This window comes from Anopheles ziemanni, chromosome 2 (assembly GCF_943734765.1).
Source record: "Anopheles ziemanni chromosome 2, idAnoZiCoDA_A2_x.2, whole genome shotgun sequence".
In the NCBI taxonomy this organism is placed as follows: Eukaryota; Metazoa; Arthropoda; class Insecta; order Diptera; family Culicidae; genus Anopheles; species Anopheles ziemanni.
In genome coordinates this window covers 90535262-90550209 of record NC_080705.1, presented here as the reverse complement: position 1 = coordinate 90550209, position 14948 = coordinate 90535262, and the positions used below count along the sequence as shown (strand labels likewise).

Sequence of the window (14948 nt, the reverse complement as noted above, 5' to 3'; positions counted from 1 at the left end):
CTAGTACAGCGATTTGGTTTGAAATAAAGGATGATTTCATGCAGTTTGAAATAGAATCAAACACAATCAAATGACGTTAGAAAAACGTAAACTCCTCTTCCACTCGTACATGACAGTGACGCAATGGAAGACAAATCTAGTCATCATAGACAAACCATTCGCATCCTCATGCCATTTGTTGCATCCTACGTCATTCCGTTGGCAAACGAAGCTTTCCGTTCGCATTAATCAAGTTCTATGTAAACCTTTTATATCGCTGTCTTGCGATAGTGTCGCTGTGTTTAACCAACTAATCCTGTCTGGTAGGGTAGTATGTCCTCCCCAGACACAGGGACTGGTGCGTGGAGCTGTTGTAGGGTCATTCGTATGTAGATGACTTTGGTTCGAAGGAAAGTAATTTTGTCCATACGGTGCCAGAATCGCCGGGTGAAGGATAAGAGTAACTGCTACTGAATGTGTTAATTAATTACAACGTTGGGTGCCGTGGTCAGCTGGAAAAACACAGCGTGATGTTTATGGCCACCGTGTTGAGCGGGGCCGGTATTTTAGTTAGTCCTATGACGCCTTACTTCAATAGTTTGTACACGGGGCCCGTAGAGTTGCGTTGGTTGGTTTTTCCTCGCTTCAATTTATACAGACGATACATAGACTAAAACGTTTTCCCCCAAAATTGTTTGCTTTTGCCTTGCAGCTTCATCGAGCACGACCGTGTCAGTGGTTTCTGGACATGGTTGTTCGTCCTGTCGAAGCTGCCGGAACTGGGCGACACGGTGTTCATCGTCCTGCGGAAACAGCCGCTCATCTTCCTGCACTGGTACCACCACATCACGGTGCTGATGTACTCGTGGTTCTCGTACACGGAGTACACCGCCTCGGCCCGGTGGTTCATCGTGATGAACTACTGCGTCCACTCGGTGATGTACTCGTACTACGCGCTGCGCGCCCTCAACTTCAAGCCGCCCCGCTCGATCGCCATGCTGATCACGACGCTGCAGCTGACGCAGATGGTGGTCGGCTGTGCGATCAACATCTGGGCCCACGGATTCCTGCAGACGGCCGGCAAAAACTCGTGCAACATCTCCGAGATGAACATCAAGCTCTCGATCGCGATGTACTTCAGCTACTTCGTGCTGTTCGCGCGCTTCTTCTACAAAACCTACCTCTCGACTAACGCGCGCAAGGGCAAGCGACCGATCCAGGTGACGGCGTCCTCGACCGCCACCAGCGGCCAGTACATCAGCTCCTCCGCGAGCAACGGCAAGTCGGACGTGCAGGCGCTGCTGGCCGGCCAGGCGACCAGCAAGATCAAGGCACAGTAAACGGCCGCACCGAGGTCTGTTTTGGCCCGATCTTCTGCACCACCCTGCGGTCCATCAGCGGCGGCAATTCAGCGCTTGACGTCCTTTTCTCCCTGCCTCTTCTGCTTCATCTTATATTTATCAACCAAGTTTGGCCACACGCGCTGCAGCTCTGATCAACCATATTCTCTGGTGCTTGTGTGGGCGACAAATTAGTGGCGTCGTCTCCCCCATTCCTTTCATCTCTGCCACTGCTACTCAAGTAGCGTTGTTGAGGCCGCTATGGGATGGGAGGATCTACGTGGCCACTACAACCATTTCCTCAAATCCTCCCGGTTGGCGATGACCGCTTAGAGCACAATTCCATAGATGATAAATTCGCTCAACGTAAGGTCGGGATACTAGGGTTAATAATTAAGACACCGGGACACCACCCCTCCCCCCATTCCGCCGGGTGTTATCCAGGTTAAACTTTCACCAACTATGACGAACGTCCACCAACACGACAATGTACAACCACCACTACCACCACCACCATCTGCGCACGACTCCGTCATTTGAGATCGCACATAAACAAAAATGATGCTAATTCCAAAAAGAAAACCATCCTCCCCTTTTGGCAAAGGAAACCTGCAAAAAAGCAATATCGCCACTTCGGGTGCCGTAATTGTGGCTATATATAAGCTTAGTTTTGGTGCAGCTTGTTTCTCTTGGAAATTAAAATGGCTTGCGGAGGGTACCAGGGAGAAAATGACAGCTACTATATTTGGCCGCCAAAGGATTCAACGGCCCACAGACACACATATAGACACATTTACGCAACAAAAATATCCTGGACGGGATATGTTATTGGACATCAGCAAAGTTAAGTGACAACTACTTCGGCTTAAAAAGCAAACAAAAAACATCCCATCCGTGGTGAAACGTTACTTGAATGGGGTGGGAATGGGAAAGGCAACCTATCGGGGAAGGAAGGACTGTTTAAGTTAGTGTACATCTTATGGTAGTTGCTACTCTTTTTGTTTCTTTTTATTTGTTTATATTTTTCTTTTGTTCCATTTTTCTTCTCTCTGTGTTGTATCATTTCTGGGAGTTAGATATATATATAGTGAAAGTAATAATACTTGTACAGAGGTGTGAAAGCGAAGCTGAACTATGAAGAATTTGTAAGGTTTTTGATTTTCGTCCGGAAAATAAACTATCTTTAAGTAGGGAAGGAGGAGGCGAGATTTCCATCGAACACAGTTGAAAAGGAAAGGAGGTAATAAAAACGGGTCTGCCGGGGAAAGCATCGGCAGGAAGGAGGAGGAGGAGGAGGAGGTAGGAAAGCAATTTACCGATAGTGAAGTGACGTTGTAACTCCTTCATGCGATGTCTAGGAAAACGAGATTTTGCGCCGTTAATGCCCTGTTCTGTGTATAGGAGCTTTATGAAAGATTTACGCGGGCGGCAGATTCTTCAAGGGTTTGTGTTGTCCATTACCGCCTAGTAGTGGGTACTAGGAAGAGATTTGGCCGAATGCAAAGAGGAATAGGCAGAGTAAGGAAGGAGAGAGAGATTTAATGAAAGAACTACGATTAGAAGTGCGTGAAGGTGCTAAGACATAACCGGAACATCTGCGCAAAGACTGTTTTCGACTTATTTATAATAAATAAACGCAACGAGAGCATAAATAAACTTGTTGATGCATTCGCTGAGTGAAACCACCTGACATTTCTCGTTTCTCGTGTTCGGAAGGGACGCAAAACTGTGTTATTCTTCCTACTCTTATTCGGTTTTTGTTTGTTTGAGAACGCAACGGGATATGATCGAGATTTACCATAAAAGACAAAAACAGATTTTTAAAACAAATTTCGAAATAACTTTTTCTCTAGGTTGCAAGAAAACTTACGTGTGCTTGAAGTGAAGAGCGTAAAGCATTTGAACTTATTTATTTCCCGGGCTTGGCCCCTATCGATGGTACTGTGCTTAGATACTTTTAATGATTCCAAAATATCCGTATAAATAAAAATGTGCAAAAAGTCAAAACAAGGGGAAAACCCACATCATATTTTGCATTTGTTTGATAGTCTGCGGTGGTGAATCTAAATGATCGAAAGGAGAACAAACGATCCAGCAATAGTAAGGAAATTTGCAGCTGCTCAAGGGGAATATTGGTTCATTGTAGGGATTAAGCAACTGTGTAGGGTCCTTCCCAGTAAAATAGGCTTGCGATAATAATTTCCCGTTTCCCGACCGTTCTATCGCATTTAATGCAGCTCTATCTGTCGCGAGGGTGTGGATGCCCCGTGCATTCGCTCAACTTGCATTAATTTGTTGCCGCTACGGTGAGCCATTGTACATAATGTTCGAGTCAATAGTGCGAGATAACAAAGATAAAAGTCGAAAACAAACCCCCTTGCTAAAATCAACCGTTCACTGACGAGAGATATGGAAAGATCAGTGTCAGTATGAGGGTGCAACTGAAAACACATTTGAATGCCATTGAATGCTGGTGGATTGAGGTCATGAAGAAAGGAAAAGATGGTTGAAAAAGCTAAATGATAAATTAAATTATTTGAAAAATGATTTGGAAAACAAACCACAGGCCATTGCTTTGCTTCGGCGTAACGTAAAAAAGCAGTTTTCTTTATGCTTTATAAATGGTGTGAATATTGATTCTTTGAATTTGAATTTGATCTTCCGAATGTAACCATTCCGAGCAACAAAATATTGTGAAGACTAAGTGATCACTTTTATTTGGCTGCTTTGGGCTACCAAAGTCGTTAAGATGTTACCAAAGCCTGGGATATGGTTTTGCGGCTCCAACAACCACTCTAGATAGTTTGCATCCTCTAAAAGAAATGTACAGACTTGTAAAATCTCTAACCCCCCCCATGCTTTAGTGTTAGGTATCGACGGACCGAGAAAGAGACGTGTTTCATCATCGTCAAAAAACATGCTTGTATATTTAGATGCTTCCCATCATGGGCTTTGAAGTGCATGTGCAATGTGTTCAACTTGTGACTCGCTTAATAACTCGCGCAAACGAATGTTGAAAATCGCAGACAAAACTTTACTCCATGTAGTTCTCGAAAGAGTTGGGTAATAGATCTTTAGTTCGTGATCAAATACATTTTTGTTCGCCATCTTATCGGTTGCTGGAAGTAATAATGGGTAGTAAATTTTTATTTTCTTCATAATATTCACGTTTTCATATTTCTCCGATTGGTAGAGAAAAACGAGAAGCGTTTAATATTGCATTGAACCACACGGGGAAACCAATCCGAAAACACAGATACATGCAACAACGATATGTTGTGCGAGAGACAAACTAGGACTCAATTGAAGTAAAAGTTTACTTATGAAATTTGGGAAAAGAAGAAATGAAACAACACAAAACCAACATGAATGTTAACAGCTCATCTTTCAATAAAAAAAGGGATGAGAAATACAAGAAAAAAAACCAACCAGCAAACAAATCGCAACAGAAATATATGATAAGTAAATACCATGTAGAGTTAAGGGTGGAATAGAGTGAATGATAAAGAACCCTTGTTGATCAACAGACACACGCAACCAATAGCATTTGAGAGGTATGCATTTAGTTTTGATTCTTAATCCGTTCTATGCTCAGTAAAAGAATAAATAAGAAGTTTGAAAAGGAACACCGTATCAAACCAATATCTTTTAAATCAATCAGACGCAAATAGCAGAAACCAAGAACAAACAAAACAATCCCTACCAACTCTAACCCGAATGACGATGTGCAAGACAAAGGAAAATACATTACATGAAAAGTTGTTCATTTTGTATCAAAATAAACTGATTCAAATTAAACATCACCGATGCACGCTGCGAAGATGTGTCTGTGTGGCACGCAATGAAAGAAATACACGTGTCCTTTAACTATATAACCTAAATAAGCCTTAAAAATTCGATACAACGACCCAACCGATCGGAAAGATAAACAGTGATCGTCTGCATGAAAAAAGAGTACGTTTCGTTTGGGTGGTTTTTTTTACACTCGGTTGTTCAATTATCCTCTGTCCGAGCGCGAGGCTGACCCGCGAAGCAGGCACCCGCGGGTAATTACGTTTAACCTTCACGGTGTCGAGTATCAAACGGAGAAAACATCCGACTTGAATGGATGTTAAACTATCGATTCTGAAATATGCTCATCATTACACGATCGAGTGCGCGTGTAGCACGGCATGCGTTCGTAAAAAACCTCTTACTTTGACGTCATGACGATCGCAAGCGGACGAAACGCGTTCCTTTAGCTTATTGCTTCAACCGAAAAAAGGCAGTACCTGAAGTACTTCCTCAAGCACAGACAATTGGCAAAGATTGCGGACTTGTTTTTGTGTGGCGAGGAGTTTTCGTCGATCGATAGATAGGTTGAACATTTTGCGCTTGATTTTTACACTTTGAGTTTGACGTCAATATTGCCGAAAAGGCAAGTCTGATACAACATTTGCACGTTCCTTCAGTCACGTGGTAATGTTTTTGGGGACGGTTCAAAATCGTTCGTTTAATTGTGAAACGTTGTCTTTGTTTAGGAGCATCAGTGTGTACAGTTTCCAGTCCAAAGAGTTGTCTTTGTTTAGGTAATCTATTTTTTCACTGAACCGACTGTAACTGCAAACCCGTAAGACTCTTCAAGAGTGATTAACAGCAATAAGTAATTTTGTAATATTTCGTTCAACGTGATTCAGTATGACCAAGTCCATAGGTATCGGTGAAGTTCTCAACTTTTTGTCTTAAGTGTAGGTCAATAGCTACGGTGTCCTTTAAATTAACGAGCAACTTTATTATTCCTCGAAGCGTTGGTCATACCTGGCGTAAATCATAAAAAAAACCCCTATTTCATCGCGTTGAACTGGGAATATATATTATTTTACGAAAGCCAAATTAGGAGAATTCGGTATTCACGTTTGAGGGCAAAAACGCAGGGTAATGCACATCTCGAGATGAAATAATCAGATCACCACAGCTGCATAATCCGGATTCGCCTCGATAACAGTAAGGACTGATTGAATATTGACAAGAGGCAAATGGTGTTGACCTATTCTGCCTGTCGAAGACGAGCTAGGCGTGCCGTTAGTTCATCCTGTTCCGTAGAGACTTGCGTCGATGCACCGACCGATATCGTAGATGGTCCGGATGGGAGTTCCATGTTTAACTCGAGTCTGTAGACAAACAGTTATATCGTTGTGATTACTGCCATACTGTATTCGTTTGATAAGGGCCTTACCCAGCTTCATCCGCTACTCTTTGCATGAGCAATTCTACGTCGTTCTGAGGCACCGCCGTGGTAGTTGTTTGTGACATGGTATTCTCCATGTACGAGCTTTGCACATCCAGATCCTCAAACTGGGACTCGAACTTATCCATCAAACCGGAGATCTTTTCCAGGTTCATCCCCTTCATAGCGGCATCCATCGCTTTCACCACTCCCGCCATAGAGTTGGTCACGTTCCGTGTGGTCAGTGCGGTCTGAACCCGGCTCGCAACCGCATCCACACGGGCGCTCATTCGGAGGTAGTTTAGCGATTGGCTCTTCTGTCGGATTGCATTTTCTGCGTGGATACGTGCGACCTCCGTGTTGCCTTTCTGGATCGCCTTCTTCGTCTTCAGTATTTCAGCTTTCTCTTCCTTCTCGCATTTCTTCGCGTTCCGTTCAAGATCCTTCACTGCAAATTTAAGGTTAAACAAATGCTCTGCGAAACATCCAGGTTAAGGTAAATAACGGTTGGTAATGCATGTGAGTAGCTCTGAAGAATAGAATCGAAATGTTAAGTTGAATTGGTTTGGGAGTAGCAATTTGGAATAAACAATATTTCTTTGAAAAGGATGCTTTCCATCGCTGACGAAGACATTTCGTTCCCTATTTTGAAGGTGCTTCGAGGTTACAACTTCGTTTCACTGTTAAACTATCAAATGGACTGTATGAAAAGTGAGGAAACACTAGCACGTCCCAATTTATGATTAAATAAAATGTTCTGACCACTAGGATAGGGATGAGTCACTTCCAATTTTTAATGTTTTCAATCGAGTGTTGCGGATACAAACATTGCGTTTGTTTTGTCAGTTCTGACAGATGAACACGCGAGCCTGCATGGGCAACCTCGTTTAGTCTGTTTTGCCACATATGCCACTATGGCATTTGTAACTGTCAAGTCGTAATCAAAATTCCAATGCACGTGTAGAGTAACTCTGGATACGTTAACGTGAACAATTGTTTCAACGAGAACATAATACATTTACATAATAGATAATTCAGTACCCAATTACGGTAAAAAGATTTTAAAAGTTCAAATCAGTATTATCCATCCTTTGTTGAACCCAATTTGTGGACGAGATCAAGTGAAATCTAGAAAGCACACGTTGCCTCGGAAACAGTAAAAGAATGATTGATTGAAGAATTGGTTTTATACTCCACTTGCAAAGCCGATCAGTTACCATTGATCACGTCGTGAGAGCACAATAGCGATGGATATTGAAGGTACGGTTAAAATTCTTACATAGAATTACATTGCAACTATTATAGTTATAACTATTTTAGAGGCTGACGAAGGTGATATTATTGAATCATCGCAAATTCCCAACCTGCGTGAAAATGTGCGTAAACGGAGAATATTTTACGGGCAACCACCTAAGGCTGAGAAAATAGCCTGTACGAAGCGCAAAAAAATTAACAAAAAGAGGCAGCAAAACAATGCGACCGTTTCACAGTGTATGCAGCGGGAGTGGAAAAGTCCACGTGGTAGCAAGCGTCCCGATCAGATTAAACCTGCCGAAGGCGCGGAGGAGTTTATCAAATTCACTACCCAGCAGGACGAGGGACAATCCATCGGCTACTGTCCTTCGGTGAGTTTGTTCGAAAAACAAAAGGATATTGTCCAACGTTACATGTTTAGCGAGACAATCGAAGCGCAACAAGAGGAAATGTTGGAGCAAGTATTGGAAGGATTTCGCACAAGTTACGAGCAAGCGACGGCAAGGATCGTGGATAGTTCACCGGTACCGACTGCGATGATAAATATGTCACCTAAGGTGGTTGAAGATGGTCATCGCTTGGAACCCAATACACTCCCGATAGATATGGAGATTTGTAGTGAACCTCCTGCTCTATTTAGTCAATTACCTAGTAAAGCAATTGTCGAAAGACATGTACCACCAGAATCTGCTCAACTGGAACCCATCATCAACATTATAGAAATGGAACCTGTTATGCATCTTACTGCATTACCAAAGGAACGTAAGGTTGAAAGACATAAACCACCGGTGCCTGCTGAAGAACCCACTGTTAGCACGATAGAAATTGAGAAACTTTGCGAACCTATTTTGCATTTTGCTGCACTACCAAAAAAACGTAATGTTGAACCACCGGCGCCTGCTATGGAACCCACCGTCGGCACGATAGAAATTGAGAAACTTTGTGAACCTTTTATGCAACTTTCTGGACAACCAAAAGTTCGGAATGTTGAAAGAGCGATGCCAACTATGTTGTTAGACGGATGCTTGGATTTATCTACTAAGCGCGATAGATCGAACAGCTACCAAGTAAGGAAAGAGACAAATAGGAAAAGGCAAAACGTTTCGAACAATCATTTGAACGAAGTGGAGTTTACCGAGAATGACGGTGAAATTTTACAACTTCACAATCCCCATCGTACTCTGGCCGAAGAAAAAAGAATGAGAACAGAGGAATATGTTTTGCAACATAATGAAATGAAGCCAAGGACGCAACAGAAGATAGCTCCGCATAAGACAAATAAGCAGGCTCCGAACACCGTCGATAGCGCCTCTCAAACACAGCGAGGGCATTTTTTCTGTAACGTCGGTGTTCAGCACTGTCCCGTGGGTTCGTTCGACATGACGAACTACAATATTATGATGCTTGCGCGCCTAGTTGGTATCAACCCGAACAGCCTTTACACTAAAATACGGCAAATGATACGCGCTTCCGATACGCGGATGCTTTGGCAGCCTCGCAATTTATCGCAAGTGTTCACCGAGAATGATCCGTACTACGCTAATCTCGATTATTTCATGAGCCCTCGGCTGTAAACGGACAGAAGACATTGGGCGTGCGTCTACAGCTGACATGGATTAGTTTTTGATTTAATTATTCTTTATTCGTTCGAGTCAAACATGATAGAAGAACGAAACTGCATTTTTTTGCTTCTCCCAGAACGCAATATTGCTATACCCGGATATCTTTTAATCAATCGGCGGCCAAAGGCATACATTCCGAAACTAATTTCTTTTGCCTATACTCCAACCATTTTCATATCCTTTCTTACCTCGGCCATTAACCATTTACTAATAATCTTTCTTGCACCGATATTGTCGAGCAGTTTGTGTGCTCCCTTACTGTTTTTCCGCACTTTCGAACTTTCACTATTTGTATCTTGAAGAGAAATTAATAAAATTGAATTCACTAAACAACGGAACGTGTCGCTCCCTACGTCCATCCTTTGCGAGAAGAATGGAAACACGCCGAAAGTAAATATTGTGTCAACGGTGTGATCGAATCGCTCTCTTTCTTCGCTACGCCTGCGTCGATTGCCTTCTGTTTCTTCCCGATTGATGATCACAGTGTCCTCGTCGGTGGCTGAAATGGGGGGAAACATTCGGGGTTCATGTTCGGACATGAGGCGTGTTGTCTTCGTGCATTACTTACATGAATAAATACCATCTTCGGCATCCACCGCTGAACGAGCGAGGCCAGCTCCGCCTTCCGTTGACCTTCAATACCGTCCGCTATCACATCGCCTCCGGTACCGACGATGATCGTCGGTGCCTCACTAGACGAGACTTTTGCTGTGGAGGTTGTGGTGGTCGCACCCGCCGGCGTTGACGAGGACGACGCAGGTAGGACGACGGGTGGCTGGAAGTTTTGATACTCTAGCTGTAGCTCCGGCAGCATCTGCCAGCCTGCCTTCAGTGGGCACAGGTTGAACAGCATGTCGTACGAGGAGTATGAAAATATCGTCACATTCAACTGCAATGTGGACAGGGGAAGAAAGGGGAAAGTGGGTTGTTGCTCATTTCTCGTTGGAACTCTTCTTTCGCTCGGCGTACGTACCTGCCGATGGCCGGCAAACATGAAACTTTCCGAACTGTTCAATATTGCCTGCAGGTGAAGAATTCGGCGCGTTGGATTCCGCAGCGTTATACGCAGGGTCATCGGAAGCCGGACGTACAGACGCTGGTCCAGGTAGCAGTAAAGGTTCAGCGGTGGATCGATGACCTCTGAAAGTGAACGAAAGGTTGAATGATCGTAGAAACACCTTACAATACAATAGAACTTACCAATACCGTTTATGATATACTTTGACTCGTTGATCACATGTGGAGTGCTAGACCGGCACCATCGAACGCAGTAGAGGCCAAAAATTGGCCACGCCATTTGGCCCGGCGGTGCACCTGCATCGACCCGATTGTATCCCGCATTGATGAACCCGTTCCGTTCGTTGTTGGTGAGTTGCACGCAATCGATCGCCCGAGTGTACACACTCTTCGTGACCGTCTTCCCGAGCTCGGCAGGGTCAGCCCCACCAAGCCCACCAGCACCTGCTTTCGTAGACGTTCCAGCCAGCGATCCGTGGTCACCAAGGGGTAGCGGTTTTACCTTAAACTCTTCTACGCTTCCCGTCGACGTGGTCATGATGTTGGGGCCGTTGTTTCCCTTTCCTGCGGAGTCGTTGTCGTTGTCCGTGGAGGAGACCAGCGTCGTGTCAGCCAGGGCAGCATGTGCGGAGGGTTGGAGAGGGAGAGGTGGAGATGGAGAAGGATTATGGGTAGAGTGAGTTACGTTCATCTGGTTGGTTAGTTGTGCGCTAGTGCTACCGATTATCGTCGCGTTGGTCGGGAGTTTCGAGAGTAGATTTTTGTTGTACTGCTCATCGACCGGCGATGATTGCGACGGCGGTGGTAGCGTTGTCGTGCCGTGGTCCGGAGTACGCGAGCGGTTGAATACGAGACGCGTGTCGCCAGAACGATAGTCAGCCTGCGACACCCAGTCCCGGGTGCAGTTGATGGCGCTCAGTAGCTTCAACTCTTCGAAGCGGCTTGCTGGACGCATACCAGTTCCACGTGCTGCGCCAATCCCTTGGTACGGCTTTTCGATAATATTATGATCCTGTGGAAAAATCTCTAATGGCGTTAAACCGAACACAAGGTAACGCGAAAGTTTCCAACTTACACTAATGAACTGCGTTTCGAGTATATCGATCGGATCGGGCGACTTTACCTCCACGTTGACCCGCAGCAAAAAGTCCTCGTTGCGGTACGCCTGCCCGAGTGCGTCCCGGCTGAGCGTGTAGAACCGTCCGGTCAGTTTAATCTCCTCTACGCACGGTACCACCACCGTGTCCTCCTTGATCTTCCGCACCTGCCCGTCGGGTAGGTACTCTATCTTGACGTTGTGGTTATTCACGTACTTCTGCAGGTTCTTTTCGTTCGCGAGCAGCCTCGCTAAGTCTTCCTTTTCGCTGTTTGGCGTCGAGGGTGAATCAACGGTAACGGCACCACCACCACCGTTGGCAACAGCCGGTCCACCGCCCGGTGCGGTTTTGCTTTGGTGTAGGTTTTCCATTTGATAGTACATTTTCTGCCGCAGCTCGACATTACCGGCCACTAGGCTGGTCAGATAGTACGAGACCATGGTGGACGATTGCATCTGTAGCTCGCCAATGTCGATTTGGACGTGCGAATGAATTTTTTGCAACGGCGCATTCAAATCGGTCGTCACGAAAACTGCAAAATGATTGAATGGGGTTTAAATGAAGGTTTTTTTTTGCTAGTCTTCTTTTATACATGTCCCACTTACCATTGTTTCGAAGCGTCTGAGGGACGCTTATGTTCACGCCAACATTCTGCAGACAGAGATCCGAGTGGTTGGATATTTTGGTCGTCACCTGGTAGAACTCGTTCGTCAGCATCGGTTGATTGGTTGGTTTCGTTTGCGACCCTAGATGGAATCTGTGTGTGTTGAAAACCGAAACAGGAGGTATGAAAAATCGGATAAGTAGGCTATACAACACCACACCTACGTTGGAATGATATAGCAGGAGCTGATGATGGCAATGCTTTCCATGCAGTCCCGATGAGGATTGTACGTTTTGAACGGTTTGCTTGGATTCAACTTTTCGCGCACCGACAGCACTGCGTACGTTCGCTCGGAGCCCATCTGCAGCTCCAGCCGGAAGATATGCACGTCCACACTTTCCGTAAACAGGTACCGATCACCGACGAACAGTATTCGGTAGCACTTTTCCGGTTCGAGAATAAACTCTTCGATCGGTTTCAGCTCGCCCGCCGACGTCTCGGACGCGTATTCTCCGTACTGCGAGGCGGCAATGCGCACGCTGCTCGACTTTAGGTCCGTTAGAAGGATGGAGAAGTTTTTCAACTTTAGCGGCACCTCGGTTAGCGAGCGCACGTACAGCTGGAGTTGAAGTTTTTCGTCGTTCCGAATCTGACGCTTTTCGAAGGTAAGACGACACTCGAGAAGATCATTCAGCCGGTCCAGGTCCAGCTTGATGACGGGGTTGCTAAAAGAGGCGAGCGCCGTTTGCCAGTTGTTGGTCAGTTCCGGTGCAATTTGACTGCTTGAGACGGGTGATACATTCTGGTTGGAGAGGGAAGCAGAACAAGGGGAGATTAAAAAAGAGCAAACCGTCGCACGGTTCGACGCCGGCCTTACGTGAAACACCTTCCAGAGGTTTTCCAAAATTAAAATACGCTCTTGCTTCTCCATGGCGATCCGGGGTGAAAGCGCCTCGACGCTGCAGGCTACAAAATCCGGCACCGATGCGGATAGGTACGCCGAGTGGAGCGTTTTCAGTAGCACCTGGGTGAACAGGGTGTACCACTTGTCGACCCGGTAGTCGGTAAGCATGAGCGAGTAGAGCGTGAGGGCCTTCGAGTGGTCCCCGCTCTTCAGATACTCTTCGGCCATGTCGATTGCCAGTTTCTTGCGAAACCGGAGGCACCGGTACACCTTGAACTGAGCCATCGCCTTCCCGAGGAGTGCGATAATTTCCCCCGAGTGGTTGTAGGACTTTTCGTTTTCCTGCACCAGACAGATGACCTGCTGTTCGGACACCGGTTCGCCCGTCTTCACGCTACCTCGGATGCCGAAAAAGTCGCTGTACAGGGCGGAGTTGCTGATCGCGCCCAGCTCGGCCGAAGCCGGCGCCCCGAGGGCGGTGCACTGCAGGAAGGCTTCCTTGCGCATCCCAATGTATTCGGCCGCCTTGTGGAAGTAGATTCCCGGGTGTTGCGTCTGCAGGGGGGCGAGCCCATTTTTGACCGCGTCACAGAAAAGCTCCGCAAAGGCACTGTACTGCACGCTCAGCCAGGCGTAGTGCTCGAACAGGAGCTCCTTGAAGCCGGTTCGCGTGCGGTATTTGTTGATGTGGTTCTTAAACTGAGAGATCGAATCTTTCGGTGCGTTCAGGCGGAAGAACAGCTTGCACATCTTGTAGTTGACGAAGCCGGCGATCGTCTTTATCTCGAGGCAGTTCGTATCGACGATCCGCAGGTCGTCCAGGAAGGTGTACGTTTGCCGATAGTGACGCAGGGCGTTCGACTGGTCGAGCTTCAGCTCGGAGATGAAGCCCAGCTTAAACTGGTGGCGGATTTTAAGCATCGTATGCGCATCAGTCAGCTGATCCCGGTGCAGTCGGATCTGTTTCATCATCTGCGTGTAGTAGGACTGGGCCAGCTCGAGAAAGGCCGACTGCAGCCGGAAGATGTGTCCCATCAGGTGGTCGTTGTGTGGAAGCACGAAGAGCATTTTCGCGTTGATGTCACAGTTGCTGGTCAGTTGGGCCGCCCGCTCCGAGGCCAGCATGTCCTCGCCCTGCAGCAGATGGTTGCCTCGCTGCAGCAGTGCGATGGCGATCCGGGTGTTGCGTCCTTGGAGGGAGTTTTTCAGCACCTGTATAGTGGCAGCACATTGCAGTTGCTTTTCCGTCCACTTGGGGTCATTCCATTCGAGATCCTGAAATAGGACGACAACCGCTGGCAGTACGTGCAGATGCTTCAGCATCCAGTTGCGCTTAAGGATGCCCTTCGGCGAGTACCATTCGTAGGACTGGTGTTTCGGTTTCGAAACGGGAAACTCGTAGTTCGCCGGAAGCAGCTTGTACTGGATGGATTCACTGTCCGGTTTTTTGGCGTTGTTGAATGCATCCCACACCGTCTTGTGGATGGGGCTTCGTTGCACATCCAGTCCGGATAGTCCCACCAGCGGGGCAGCCGTGGTCAGCAGTTCCGACGGTAGCACACTGGCATCGAGAGACATTTTGTTGCCTCCCCAGTTAATCCGCCACGGCACGTAGGGGGTGTATTTTCCTCTGATAGACACACAGTCAACTCCGAGTAGCAGGTGCCGAAAATCACCAACTTAGCCACTAGCTGTTTGGACGACTACTGCACAACATACCGGGGTAACCCGGACAGGCGTCTTCTATTGTGCGGATGTGTTGTTCACTGATAACTACTGAAAATACTATTAATATCAATAAATGTACAAATTTTGGAAAAGTTACTCGGATGAGTGTGAAAGTGACAAATGACAAGAAAAGTGACAGAACGAAACTGACAGCAGGGCTGCCAGAAAGACCAAAACAATGCTCCTTGTGGCCAAGG

At 46.3% G+C, this 14948-nt stretch overlaps 4 protein-coding genes across 4 annotated transcripts in view; 2 read left to right on the top strand and 2 right to left on the bottom strand.

The window, feature by feature from the left end:
* LOC131282161 (elongation of very long chain fatty acids protein 6) overlaps positions 1–1820 on the top strand; it is a 28241-nt gene extending 26421 nt beyond the window's left edge. The window contains exon 3 of the mRNA XM_058311569.1: positions 692–1820. Coding sequence (XP_058167552.1) covers positions 692–1319 — 628 coding nt within the window. The 3' untranslated portion in view covers positions 1320–1820. The remainder of the gene's footprint in view (positions 1–691) is intronic.
* A 4421-nt stretch (positions 1821–6241) lies between these two features.
* Positions 6242–7325, bottom strand: LOC131290303 (charged multivesicular body protein 1B2). The gene is made up of 3 exons (XM_058319490.1): positions 7138–7325; positions 6535–7000; positions 6242–6469 (listed from the first exon to the last, which is right to left on the bottom strand). Exons 1-3 carry the CDS (start codon positions 7157–7159, stop codon positions 6346–6348), a joined length of 612 nt encoding a protein of 203 aa, XP_058175473.1. The 5' UTR covers positions 7160–7325; the 3' UTR covers positions 6242–6345.
* A 447-nt stretch (positions 7326–7772) lies between these two features.
* LOC131294706 (uncharacterized) lies at positions 7773–9353 on the top strand. Its single transcript, XM_058322750.1, has 3 exons — positions 7773–7785; positions 7846–8588; positions 9102–9353. The coding sequence occupies exons 1-3, from the start codon at positions 7773–7775 to the stop codon at positions 9351–9353; spliced, it is 1008 nt and encodes a 335-aa protein (XP_058178733.1).
* Positions 9354–9688: 335 nt separating this feature from the next.
* Positions 9689–14601, bottom strand: LOC131294783 (trafficking protein particle complex subunit 11). Its single transcript, XM_058322830.1, has 8 exons — positions 12997–14601; positions 12344–12921; positions 12121–12272; positions 11494–12047; positions 10602–11430; positions 10375–10541; positions 9970–10290; positions 9689–9900 (listed from the first exon to the last, which is right to left on the bottom strand). The coding sequence occupies exons 1-8, from the start codon at positions 14599–14601 to the stop codon at positions 9880–9882; spliced, it is 4227 nt and encodes a 1408-aa protein (XP_058178813.1). The 3' UTR covers positions 9689–9879.
* Between the last annotated feature and the right edge of the window lie 347 nt (positions 14602–14948).